This window comes from Gopherus evgoodei, chromosome 16, assembly GCF_007399415.2.
Source record: "Gopherus evgoodei ecotype Sinaloan lineage chromosome 16, rGopEvg1_v1.p, whole genome shotgun sequence".
Taxonomy (NCBI): domain Eukaryota; kingdom Metazoa; phylum Chordata; order Testudines; family Testudinidae; genus Gopherus; species Gopherus evgoodei.
The window spans coordinates 7772616-7786873 of record NC_044337.1 but is presented as its reverse complement, the minus strand read 5'-3'; the positions used below and the strand labels follow the sequence as shown (position 1 = coordinate 7786873).

Genomic DNA, 14258 nt, shown 5'->3' with positions numbered 1-14258 from the left:
ATGAGACGCGATATATCGATCCCCAAAAAATCGATGGCTACCCGCCGATATGGCAGGTAGTCTGGACCTAAAATATCCCACCCTTCAACAATAGAAAGGAACTGCTTTATGAAATAGAATCAGAGATGTGAACCTACACCCAACCTTCACCTGTGTAGACCCAGAAAAAACTTGTGTTTTCTTCCTCTTCCTTCTCTAGACCTTTGGGTGCTTCTGATCAACATGTTTTTAGCCCTTCTTACATTGAACGTAACTTTCTGAATGTAAAGGGGCTCAGTAACCCGATGAAATCATCCAACTGACACAAAGAGAGAGCTAGATTCTGACCTTTTCAGCTGGGATGTGCTGTACGGGGTACTAAGGGACAACACGGCAGTGGGCGAGCTCGGGAGGAATTCTGGCTGAGGCCATGTCTACATCTAAAATTTTGCAGCGCTGGTTGTTACAGCTGTATTAGTACAGCTGTATAGGGCCAGCGCTGCAGAGTGGCCACACTTACAGCAACCAGCGCTGCAAGTGGTGTTAGATGTGGCCACACTGCAGCGCTGTTGGGCGGCTTCAAGGGGGGTTCCGGGAACGCGAGAGCAAACCGGGAAAGGAGACCAGCTTCGCCGCGGTTTGCTCTCGCGTTCCCGGAGCCACCCAGCAAACCGCAGGGAAGGAGACCTGCTTGCTCGGGGTTCCGGGAGCGCGAGAGCAAACCGGGAAAGGAGACCAGCTTCGCCGCGGTTTGCTCTCGCGTTCCCGGAGCCACTCAGCAAACCGCAGGGAAGGAGACCTGCTTGCTCGGGGTTCCGGGAACGCGAGAGCAAACCGGGAAAGGAGACCAGCTTCGCCGCGGTTTGCTCTCGCGTTCCCGGAGCCACCCAGCAAACCGCAGGGAAGGAGACCTGCTTGCTCGGGGTTCCGGGAACGAGAGAGCAAACCGGGAAAGGAGACCAGCTTGATTACCAGAGGCTTCCTCCTTCCACGGAGGTCAAGAAAAGCGCTGGTAAGTGTCTACATTGGATTACCAGCGCTGGATCACCAGCGCTGGATCCTCTACACCCGAGACAAAACGGGAGTACGGCCAGCGCTGCAAACAGGGAGTTGCAGCGCTGGTGGTGCCCTGCAGATGTGTACACCTTCAAAGTTGCAGCGCTGTAACTCCCTCACCAGCGCTGCAACTTTCTGATGTAGACAAGCCCTGAGTCTCCAGGGGAGCATATGTTCCACAGACAGCTGCATTACTCCTGCTCATCAGTCTGGGTCTGGCCGATCTTGTCCTTGCTCCTCCCTGTAGCCCCAGCCACCACATTTGCAGGGATCAGTGTATGTGCTACACAATGGGACTGCATTTGGCCCCTTTATGGGAGGCATCTTGTGGCCTCATCTTGCTTACCTTCACAGCGCTAGGTCCCATATGGCCCTCTATGTTAATGCCTACTTTGCCCATATATGGTCCCGTGAACTATGTATTACACCGCTGGTTGGTTTTTTTCCTTGGGGGGGCTCAGGAGAGGGAGGATTAATAGAGCACAAAGAATACTGGAATATGGGGCTCAAAGCTTTCTGCAAGATGAGGCAACAGAAGAAAAAGTGGGCGTGTTTTGGGAGTTACCTGAAAAAAGACTGAGAACACCTGTTCCACTTTAACTGGTCTGTACCAGGCTACAGACAGCCCATTCTCAGCCCAGGACTTTGTATTCTTTTTGCTATTGCAGCTTAGTAACATTATCAGGTGTTTCACAACCTAAGACGCAGCCCAGGCAGTCAACCCACAGCTGAGGCAAAGCAGAACAGGCAGCCAAATATCCGAGGCAGAATAATGTTTAAAATCAAGCCAGCCAGGATCCAAGCCCCATCATTCCAACATTTCTTTGTTCCCAGAAAGTTTATCATTCTTCTGTACCATGCGGATCAAACTCCTCCTCACGTTGACTGTGTATTATCACATTCATCAAACGATGTTTTGTTGTATTTGAAGCTACTTGTTAGAACTAGTGCGATGTGTTCACAGCAGTCTGAGAAACAGAAATCTCCACAGACTTTTCAATCAGTCACCCCAACCCTCCATGAAGCCTTAATGACAGCTGAAGGAATAAACCACAGAAAATGTAGAAGGGGAAATCAGTTATTTCTTTCAAAGTAGAGAAGCCCATGTTGACAATGAGAAGTGGACTGAGCCTTCAATTCATTTCCTAAAGGCTACTGAACAGCAGTCAGATTGCTAATGGTCTGGGCTCCTTAGGAGCTATAGTTTGTATTGAGAGATACCCTCTATATTTATTTCCAATGTATGCCAACTACACACACACTTATAGTCAGGTCATCTCGGTGAATGTGATTATAGCCCAGAGCTGTGAAAAACAGATCTAATAGGGGTTTAAGCCAGAGAGAAATGATCACAAATAGTGCAAGCAATCCTCGGGGGTGGCAAAGATTCCAAACCTTTGCTCCAGACCCAAGTTACTGCTTGAAATGACTCACAGCCCATTATGCTAGAACTCCGATGGCTCATGATGATGTACATGTCTAGTCCTGCGGCACTTGGGAATGACACGGTTCTCTACGTGCAGAGTCAAAGTGCAAAGCTATCCATGAGACACAGATGCAGCAAGCAGCAGAAGTGCTATAACCCCGTTATACTCAGCCTCACCTCATGAATAAATACTTGCAATTTCCCAGAAATTCAGCTTCTGTGGTGATGTGGGGCTACAGGGCTGGCAAGAGGACCACATCCTCCAAGGGAAGGTGTTTGTGGAACCAGGCTGCATTCGCTGGCCTCAAAAAGACTTTCCCTCAGCCCTTTGCTCCTCATAACGCCTCTTCTTCTACTGACATTCCATTCTTCAGAACAGACCTCTGACAAAGGTATGTGCTCTTGGTCAGACTAGAAATTCAAAGGAGCAATCCAAAGTAGCGAGCTCACAGTCTCCACCGATGGATCAATGAACAAATATCCATTAACTTGACCACCAGAAGCTCAGACTTCTTCCAGGATTTTCCCCCCTCTTTTCCATTGGTAATTTATTACCTCAGGAAAGCCCAACTCAAATGGTGCATCTGGTTCATAGGCCAGTCAAGCTATGTACTTAGTTTTCCAATGGATTTGACTAAACATAGATCAAGTAAATGTACATTATTTTTCACTGCATATTCACATACACATGCACAAGACAGAAAAGGCGTCGTGGTGGTAGAAGACTTACGGGTTCGTAGGGCTTAAGATAAACATGGAGCTATAAGGCAGGATTGGCTTAGGCCCATTTTTTGTCAAGTCATCAATCTCCATATCTTTCTTCTCTTCCGTTTTACTTTCAAATTCAACGTTGTTCACTACAAAGTGAATTGAAGGAAACAGGCATCAGACAGGTCAAAAATGTAAACACATCCCATTCATAAATGTTCTTCAACTGCTGGATATACAGACAAGACAGCTTGTATAAAGAAAAGCAGCTTTCAAACATGTTGATTAAGTATAATGAACCTACTGTCTGTTGTTAGCATGGCTATTTATTATAGTATAATATACAGTACAAATAAATTATTCCTTAACTGCTTCACTGATGAGCAATATTTCAGAAATGCCTGGGAAATACCCAAATGCAGGCAAATCTTAAGGTTTTTTTTTTTTTTTTTTTAAAGGGTCTGTCTAAAGAGGCATTGAAATTTGATCCCAAACAACCAGATATCTCTGTAATCCAGTAGGTAAGGATAGAGAATCAGCTAGGGCGCTATGAAAGAAAGATAACGAGCCTAACTGAGAGCATGCTCCTGAATCTTTTGATGCATGGGATATGAACCAGCAGCGGGGATGGATCTGGAAGGCTCAAATAAGTAAGCTGTAGTTTGGCTTTAATAATTCTGGATCTGAGAAAAACCTGAACTTCTCTGTGTTAGGAGTTACTGAAGTCAGATGCTCAAACATGAACTAGAGACTCTGTTTATGCTGCATGTTCTTTTCTTAGCCAAATAGCTGCTGCATACACTGGCCAATCAGTTCGTAAGTTCAAAAAGACATTCTCTTGTGATGCTTTAGCTGAGGTTTTGTGGGTTTTTATTCCCCCCCCACACCAAACCAATATTTCAGCATGAACAAATGACGGACCCCCTAAATCCTTTTCCAAAATGTGCTGAGTAAATTCCTTACTAATTCTCAGATCAGATACATGTCAACGTCACAAGGGAAGAAAGAACTAGGGGAGACCGTGACTGAAAGAGGCGTCAGTATCAGAATGTAGCAGAATTACTAAACATCTCATATGGTCAAGAGAGTAAAGAGGAAGCGTACAAACAGGGGCCTAAGAGGCACAGTCCAGACTGCTTTAAGCCTAACTACCTTTCCTGTATTCCAGGCCCAGCTACCAGCATAATTTACAACAGCTCCAGGGGCTACTCTAAGTTAGGACGACTTGATCCGAAGACCTCTCCAGTCATGCTCCCAGAACATCCCCTTCTTCCCCTGCTCCCTCCCGCCAAGCCAGAGACCACCAGCAGGGGGGAGGGGAGGGCTGCTCATAAAGTTCTGTGCCACGGGTATTTTTTAGGAGATCATTCCACACCCCTTCACACAGATGCAGCAGGGAAGAGACTTGGGGCTTGATGACACAAATCAGACATTACAAAGAAAAAGCTGTATTTAGAGTAAAAACGGAAGCAGCCTTCTCATCTTCTTCAGAAAGGGACCTTGTCATGGTCGTATCCAGGATATAAGCTCAAAAAAGACGAATAACGAACCACCAATTTCTCATTCATCTGAGTCATAATGAAAGGGCTTAGACATGGCACGCCAGTCCTTGTTAATTAGAGCACGCTTCGAGTGACAAGCTTTAATCAAACTCTGCTCGCTGTCCCTTCCCCAGCACTCACTTTGGACAAAGGAAAAGCTTTTGGCATGCCCAGCTGACAGCTGCCCCATGGTAAAGTGACCATGGCTCTGGGGTAACAGGCTATTTGGTTTCAATAGTCTTGATAGTGATGTATTGGCTGATGTGCTACATGGGGCTTGTCCTAGTCACTTTGAGGGGAAAACCAGCCGATTGGTATTAATAACACATTGTAGTGCTCAGATGTTCTCAAAGTTCACAAACATTTCATGAATTAAAGACTCACAACCATTCTGAGGCAGGTATTCTCCCTATCTTTCATTTAGGGACACTGAGGCAGTAGGGCTTAAAGGGCTTGATTTCCACAAGCGCTGAGCACCCACTTACTTCAGCTGGAGTTGTGGGTGCTCATCTCTTCTGAAGAATCAGGCCCCAAGTGACTTGCCCAAGAGCAACACACCAAGTCAGTGTCAGGGCTCATCTACACAGTGTGGCAATGCGCACCAGAGGGGTGGGATTTCAAAAGAGCGCCGCACCCAACATGCAGAGCTGTTTTTTAAAATCTGGCATAGGGTCCACAACTTCCATTGAGACCGACAGGTTGTTCAAGGCACTCACTTGGTATGACAGTGGTCTCCCCTGGAGGTGCGGTGATGGTGACGGGGATGTTCACAGTGGTGGTTTTGTCCAGCGGTGGCTGAGTCATCCGTGTCACATTCTTCTCGTTGTCAGCATCTTCTGGCTGCTCGGGGACTTTCTGCAGGTAGGTGCTGGGCAGGGTATGAACTGGGACGACACTCACACTACCCACAGCCTCTATCTCACACTGAGTTTCCCTGAGATAGAACAGCAGAGATTATAAACTTCTTTAAGATCAAAGGAGGGAGAAAACCCATGCCCTGCAGCCAAGCCACCACAGGATATGCCTGTCAGATCTTCTCAGCTAAGCCAGGTCAGTCTCTACATGGAAGATCTCTGGGGAAAACTCATACGTCAGTCATTCAGTAAAGCTACGTCCACATTGCACCTAGAGGTGTGATTCCCCTGTTCATGTACACATACTTGAGCTAACACAAGTATCAATAGCAGTATAGCTGCAGCAGCATAGGTACTGAACTGTGCCGAATACAAACCCACCTGAAACGAGTGGCTATGTACTTATACTAGCACCGGCTCAGTGACAGCTGCCGCAAGTATGTGTACGCGAGCAGGGAATCACACACCGAGCTCCTAGTGCAACAGAGCTGTAATGACTCTTTCTCCTCTGAGTCTGGCTGAACCAGCATCCAAGCATGAGGTGGTTATTATTATGTATTATTGTATTACCTCGGTGCCTACTAATCAGAGATATGGACCAGGGTCCCATTGCGCTAGCTGCTGTACAAATGACATTTGGAGGTTTTGGGCGGCTGGCAGTGCCGTTTGCATTAATGAGACATAAAACTGAGGTCCCAGCTCTGTGCAGTAAGGATCCCCCTGGGCACTTTTGCAACAGTAAGCAAATTAGCCTTTCTGCATTGGCCAGATTGCAAATGAGGACATTTCATTCCATCTCCCTGCAGTTTAGGTGCTCTTCACTTCCTGACCTAAGCTGTTAACTAGCTGCTGAGCTCCACTTTAGAAGTGGCTGCATTTCAGCAATGAGCAAAGCGTGTACGGCTGATCTATAACATTTGTAAAGTGCTGTGGGATCCAGTTGGAAGGTGCATTATATAGAGATCATCATGTCAATTCCACTCTGTTACCAGGACTTCACAGGTGAACTATGCCCACTCCAATGATTCCCAACTTAATTTGTTTCTATTTAGATTAGCAGTGCAATAAAGGCAATGTTGTACTCTTTTCTCATTTCTTTATTAAATATTTTAAATGATTCACAGTGATTAAGTTTTCTATTAATTCTAATAAGAATGAAACATAAGAGAATAGAATGGTTTGTGTACTCTCCTGCCACCCTTACATAACAGCAATGCACTGAACGCGGTTGCCATTAGGTGCACGTGTATCGTCTTGGACATAATGGACTCATCCTTTTCTCCACTGAGGTCTATGGGAGGTTTGTAATTGACTTCAGTGGGAGTAAGACTGGGCTGTCGAAGCTATTTTTAATGAGAGACAATTAGCCAGAGCACTTAAGTTTTCCAGCGCTTTAACTGCTGGCTGAATAATGACCAGAAAGGGACTGGGGTTTAATGTGTCACTTCTAACACAGCAGCCCTGCCTTAGTGAGGCGCTGCGAAAGCAGCAGCAAGTAGGAGCCCAGTTTCTAGTGCGAGACGTGAATGTACAACCTTCTAGCCCACACATGAAGTGCATCCCACGGAGTCATGCGGATTGATTAGTTAAGTGCTGCAAATGGCTCTCGGGTGTATTCTCAGATTTCAGGCACTGTTCAAAAATCTTTAACCTGTCACAGAAATTGAGCCTCCAGGGGACTCTGGGCACCCAAAATCTATATTTGCCTCATGATATGGTTACAATCAAATACGCTTAGGGCAAGAAGTGACTTCAGCCTTAACCAGTCTATGGCATTTCCACCTTTTCCCCATAAGTGTCGCCTTACCTTGTTAAGTAGTACAACAAAAGAGACATTTTGGCCCAGGATGGTTCCTGGATTACTCCCAAATGGATCAAACACAGGAAGAAAGAATAGCCTAAAGAGATCATTAAGGGTGAAACTGTAGCTACCGCATCTGTGTGGAAATCAATCCCTGCAGAGATTTCGACTGCACAAGCTCACCAAGACTGGGCTCCAAGTGCTCTAAAGGGCGGAAGCATGTTTATGTGATATGCTGTGACAGCTTGAGAGAGGTGTGAGTGGCCAGTTGATCAATTACATTCGTTTTTAAAAGCCCCTAAGTGCTTATTAGTGGAATCCCCATTTTAAGGTGCCCGTGAACACCTACTGAGGAATCAACATGTGACAGAATCAGGGTAGTAAGTGGCTATTGTGCTCAGCCTAAGACACTCTGAGCTTCAAATAAAATTCATTTGCAAACTACAACAGAAATTCACATGCACAAAACTGTCAAGGATCTGATAACAGCGTAAATACCCCGGGACATGAAAGCTGTCTGGATACTGCAGACACACAAGGCAAGATTTTGATCATCCCTACACTGATATACAACTGAAGTTGTCACAGAAAGGACTTCCTGGGGATTACTACTCTGGATTTGTAGCACACTGTAACTGAGACTAGGGGGCCAGATTCTGCTGCTCTCATCTGCAGCTGTGCAGTGGGAAGGGAGGAAACAAACAGTCTTTCATAAGGGCCAGACAAAATGTCAGTCCCTCTCTGCTCCCCCAGGGGTGCATGGTGACCACGAAAGGTTGGGAAACAGACCCTTCCACTATGTACAGTCCCCAATGCACACTGGGGAACTCCAGGAGACACCCCCACCTTACTACAGGCACAAAATAGCTCAGAATATGGCCCACTGAATACACACGTCCTCCTGTGTCATGACTGGCTGCCTGGAAACTCAACAGTGTTCTATGGGTTAAATGTAACAACATTCCATCCTGCAAGGGACATGTTCCATTTTCATAATTTACTAAAAAGGGATTTCTCCCCACTGTTCCCCACTCACCATTTAAGAGCATTAATTTTGCAGTGCCATAATGAAGCATCTCACCTGCTGATGTCAAAGTACTCTTCAAGCATTCACTAACGTAACCTCCTAACTCCCCTTGTGGCAGGTCAATGTCACAATACTTATTTTACAGATCAGAAAATAAAAGAGCCCTCCTATTCTCAGCCTATTGGGGCACATGATAGTTTAGCCTTCTGAGGGCTGCAATGCTTTGGTCTAATGTTGGTTGCTGGATTTAATGAGTGGGTTCTGGGTGACCTGTGGCAGGCAGGAGGTCAGACTAAATCAGAAGTCCTCAAACCCGGGGGCTGGCTCCCCTGGGAAGCGCAGAATGTGTTCTGGGGGTGTGTGAGAAGCTTTAGGAAAAAAAATGTACTGTGCATGTTTTACTCACAGCAATGAATAACGAGCAAAGCTGATTCCGCCAGACAGAGCGGGTCTTCAGCTGGTGCTGTGCATTTGACTCTAGTGGTCCTGTGCACTTCGATGGATTTCTGTTACACTTGCTGAGCACTCTGCAAAGCCGTTGCCATCTGTACTTTAATCCATTTGCTACGAGGCGGTGCTCATGCATGAACCACACTCGCAGGTCTGCTTTTGCTCTTATTACACTGGATCGTTGGTCTGTTCAAATCAAGGCCTTACTGGGCTTAATATTTAGGGAGAATCACATGTTGATTTGTTTTTACTGGTATATGTACTTGTATGGCAGGGAGCGGGGCACAAACGACTACAGACACAAAGAAGGGGGATGCAATCGAATATGTTTGAGAACCACGGGACTAGATGATCTGGTGGTCCCATCTGGCCTTAAACTCCACGATTCTGTGAAAGTTTGGGACGTGCAATTATGGTGTAGCACACAGATACATAGCCCACAGGGTGGGAGGCTATCATGGCCAGCCAAGATGTCTTTTTAAAAAATAGGTTCCAGCTCAGCCACAAGTCACGTGCTTCACTGCAGGAATTACTGGGTGAAATCCTATGGTTTATGTTATGCAGGAGGCCTTCTGGCCTTAAAACCTACAACTCTATTTGCATCCCACTGATCCTTGGCTGTTTAGGGAGTCTGGGTGACCCCAACATGACTTAGGCAGCCCTAGGGGTTACCAATTTAAGCAGAGGAGAAACAGAACACTTCTATTCTAAAATCAGACCATCCACAGGCAGACTTGCACCTATATAACATCAGATATGAATTAAAAACCATTTCATTATTGTGATGCCAGTTAGCACACAGAGCAGCCCTGGGACAGAATGGGTTACAAGTCTTAAGGCCTAATTCTCCACCACCTTGCAACAGCTGCAGCCTTTTACATCTCTGTAAAGTGTATGCAAATATTACCAATCAGAACAGCTTTGCTGAACACTTTGCACAGGTGTAAAAAACTGTGTATGGCACAGGAGAAACAGACCCTCCCAGGGAACACTGCACTGCAATCAGGAGGTGTATGTCTACCCACCTCCCAGCTGCAGTGTAGACACACCCTGGTCTGAGGAGCAAGGAGGCACTGATGTCATAAACCTTAACATGGCAAACATAACGGGCTGGTTCTCTTCTCATGGACATGGACGCAAGTCATGAGTAACTCCACTGAATTCAATGGCGCTACAGCCCATTGGCATGCCATTGAACGAGAGCAAAATCGGGCCCATAGCGTTTGCATGCATGTAATTTCACTTGTAAACAGATTCACCTCCAATGCTGTCAACTAGCTCTACAGCCTTTAAAATACAGCCTAGCTATGCCCAGAGCGGAGGTGAGCTTATGGCAATGCAGCGACAGTTGCGCTGTATAGATGTTAGCGAACATATCTCCACTGAGAAGGGCAAAACCCTAGTACCAAGACACTTCTTACATGCACCAAAGCTGCTGTGCCAGTTGGGGCTTATTTTGCCCCATGCAGACCATGTGACATTCTAGAATGATGTATTCAACCCTAAATATTAATACAAGGGTATCCAAGGCAACTAGACACCCCCAACAGGCCCCCAGCCTACACCTCACAACACTGTTGTGATAGTGCTGCAGCCATCAGAGAGACAGAGTGGATGTATACACATTATTCAGAAACAGCTTGGCATTTTCACAGGCTGGGTCCGTGTGAGATGCACAGGGCATGGAACTGTGCTGGTTTCTGACAATGACTTTCAGGCCCACTCAGCCATCAGCTTTCTGCTCCACCCCAGACATTTTGCCATGAGGAAAGGTGGGAAATCAGTTGGGAAGAGGCAACAGAATTGCTTAGATTGCAAGGCCTTTGGGGCAGGGGCCATCTTTTTGTCCGTGTTTGTACAGCACCTAGCACCTGGGGGTCCTGCTCCATGACTAGGGCACCTACATGCTGCAGTAAGACAAATGATAAATAAGAACAGTAACAATACTCTGCTAAGTAAATATTGCAATCGTAGTCCAACACACTGTTAAAAGCAACGGGGCTCAATTCATTCTGCTGGCACTACCATAAACACGTGTACCATGCTGGGAAGCATGCCAGGAGCAGGGGCCCAATCGTGCAACTCATCAACCCTGACTCTGCCAGAGGCCCTAGACGGGAAAAGGCTAAGGCCAGGCCAGAGACATCCTAGCTCAACACCACTTCAAGGCAGCACTGACCAGAGGAGCTCTGACCAAATATGTAAAGTTGTCCTGCAGGGGGGAACAGCCTCTCTTGGAATGGGGAGGGGTGACTGTGTCCTCTTGTCCATGCCAGGGGTTCGGCGCTCACAGTGCTACTGAGAATGACTGGAGCACCCCACAGCTGACATACTGACAAGGTCTGTGTGTGCAGTGCTGACTGACCTGGGCTGATGGTTCTTAAGATCTTTCTCCCCAGCCTCTCCTTCCTTCTCCCCGTTCTCCTTCTCCATTGACTCATACGTCGACAGAGCTCTGTGCCGCATCTTGTGTCGTCTGTGGGGCTCTTCCCCAGTCTCTCCTTTCAAGCTGGGATCACTTTCCCGGTTCCCTGACCTTGACCCTCCTCGGTGACGTGAACGCCGCTCGCTTCTGGTACCATTGGCTGTCCCATTACCTTCCTTAGCTTGCCGCTCCGCTGAGTGCCGCTGAGTCCAGTGCCGCCGGTACTCCTTCTCAGCCCCTTCTTCCACGGAGCCTCGACGATGATGCCTTTTACCCCCTTCTTGGCTTCTGTTGCGCTTGCTTTTTCCTTCCTTGCTGCTCCCCTCTGCCTCTTTGCTGCGGCTCCTGTGCTGCCTGTGCCGTTCCTCCTTATTGTTTATGCCAGATTCCCCATTCTCATCCTTGGCCACATCGCTCTTCTCCTGTTCTCCCATCTTGTCTTTATCCCGATGCCGGTGGTGCTTTCGTGGCACTTCTACAGTGTCAGCAGAGGTGGCCTTGGCCTGCTCAGTCTCCTGAACGTCCACTGGGCTTAGCTTACCGACGTTGTTCCGCCCTTCGGTCCTTGGCTCTACCACCAGAGGCCGATCCAAATGGGTCTTCATGTCTGGCCGGATGTGGAGGGTGGTAGCATAGCGCACCCGCTCCTCCGGATCGAGCTCATTGTACAGTGCCTCGCAGCTGGCCCGGAAATTGTGCATCCGGATCTGGCTGGTCCTCTGTTCCCAAACGGACTTGGATTTGGAGGAGTTCTGCTGTTTGCTGCAGAACAGAGGAGAAAAAAAATAAGGAGATAGTCAGCATCAGGTCTGGTTCCACTTCTTCAAAAGAAATTTTAAAAGAAACTGTAAATTTCTAGCCGAGACAGGGAATTGTAGGGTTGAGCCAAAGAAAACATAGGGATGAAGATAGAATGACTAGTGGAAAACACATGAGCAGACAAAGCTAGTGAGGTCACCAGAGTGCTAGTGACATCCCCACACACAACTGGTTCTATAGAAAAGGGCTATTTTGAGTTCTAAAACATGGCCATCCCATGGTCTAGGGGCGTGTACAATTGGCACAATTAAAGCCACTTCTCCTGAAAACCATTGTAACTCTCCAAATCCCACCAAATCATCCACTGACCCTCTTTCCTAACCAACAGGCTATCCTTGATCACCAGGACAAGCCTGGGAGAACGACTGAACCTCATAGTGCAACCTGAAGCTCAACAGATTTTGGGTGCTGGGGAACAGAGGCAGGAAGTAGAACCCACAGTCAAGGAGCCCTTACCCACAATGCCCTGCCCCAGACCCCTCACATTTCAACAAAAAAGGCGGTCATTTGAGACAATCTGAACTGTCCCATTAGCGCTTGGAGGGAGAGGCAGCCTCTGATATATCCAAAAATCAAGGCACACGTCAGTCATTACCAAAGTGGCATTGATCTCAGCTATCACGGGAACAAGTCTTGCAAATGTGTATGTGAGACACATACAGCTAGTCTGCACCCGTCAGAAAAGGATCTGGAGGGTGATACAACACAGATGGGATGAGGACTTCTTTATAACCACATAACAGCAGCAAACGCAGGCTTGCCAATAAGGGCATGCCGATAAGTATTCTGCCTAACCAATGAGGCAAGGAGACAATGTACTCCTGTTGGCCTTTTTTATTTAAACTGGAAAGTCTAAAGATTTGGGATCCAATTCTGCTCTCATTTGCACCAGTGTGAAACCAGAGTAAGCCCATTGGATTCAAGGGAGTTATTCTGGATTTTACACTGACTTAAATGAGAACAGAACTGGCTCTTGGTTCCTTCACAAAAATCCCCTTGCCAAGAAAGGAAATGATCTCTTCCCTCTCAGACCCCAATCTGCAGCTGTACAGGTGTAATCTGAGTTGGGACTTCCCTAGTCAGTCACTGCAGGATGATGAACCCATGCAATAGGACAGGAGATCTCTGAGGCTGACTGACCGCCTTGGGAGAGGCTGTGGAAATGGGAAACCAGAACTGTTTTCTTTACATTCAGTGGGGTCTGCTCCAGTGACAGAACAAACCAGAGTGTGAGTTTATGTGTTCTGACTCAGACTGGCAGTGTTTGTCACCATTCTCAGGCTCTATGGGAAGCAGCATTCAGACGGAGTTAGGTCACACTACGGAAGATGTCGGAAAAGGTCTGCATCTCAGACATCTGCCATGTTTTTACTGAGCGTGGTGTCAGCCAGTTTTACTAAAAGGGGCAAAAATGTATGTAAATATTCACTCAGAGGAGATGAGGACAGTCAGGCAGACGAATCTGCTTTGACCACAAAATCAGAACGAACACAGCTGATCGCTCAGTTCAAATCGGAAGGCTTCTCTTTTCTTGGACGGAGTTTTCTGTAGGGTGAGCACAATTTAAGCCAGTAGCCTACCAGCTTAGTGGATTATTTAAAGAACTGTGTGCTCTCAAAAGGAACTAGAAATGGAAAGCATGGAGAGCTCTCCAACTCTTTCCTGTAACTGACAACCCTGAGTGTCTGCCCTAAGATACCCAACTGGCAGAACCCTGCCTCCTTATATGTGCTGGCTGACATGGGAATTTGAGAAGCAAGTGAGGGATACTCAGTATGGCTCATACACCTGCATTGCTCTCTCAATTCACAGCTGTATAACTGCAGCCTCTACAAAAGTAGTTGCATCCTCAGGCAATTCTCACCTGAGTGGCTGGCAATTTTAAGATCAGGACACGCCACCTTCAGGCCCTACCAGCAGAAGCTTCCTGGGAAAGAGACAGCACCAGAGCATCTCCTGACTGTCTTGGGATGGCTCCACCAGCCTGGGGGCTGCAACCAATGGTCTGGGGTACCCGAGGACAGCAGGGATGGATTTAAGGTGACCAGATGTCCCGATTTTATAAGGACAGTCCTGATTTTTGGGTCTTTTTCTTATATAGCTCCTATTATCCCCCACAACCTGTCCCAATTTTTCACACTTGCTGTCTGGTCACTCTAGATGGCTTGTTCT

At 47.1% G+C, this 14258-nt stretch overlaps 1 protein-coding gene across 16 annotated transcripts in view; it reads right to left on the bottom strand.

The window, feature by feature from the left end:
* CACNA1B (calcium voltage-gated channel subunit alpha1 B) overlaps positions 1–14258 on the bottom strand; it is a 507473-nt gene that overhangs the window by 118899 nt on the left and 374316 nt on the right. For all 16 annotated transcript variants that reach the window (XM_030535592.1, XM_030535597.1, XM_030535598.1 and 13 more), the window contains 3 exons: positions 11208–12029; positions 5427–5644; positions 3192–3318 (listed from right to left, as the gene is read on the bottom strand). In XM_030535592.1, the coding sequence (XP_030391452.1) occupies positions 3192–3318; positions 5427–5644; positions 11208–12029 (1167 nt within the window). The remainder of the gene's footprint in view (positions 1–3191; positions 3319–5426; positions 5645–11207; positions 12030–14258) is intronic.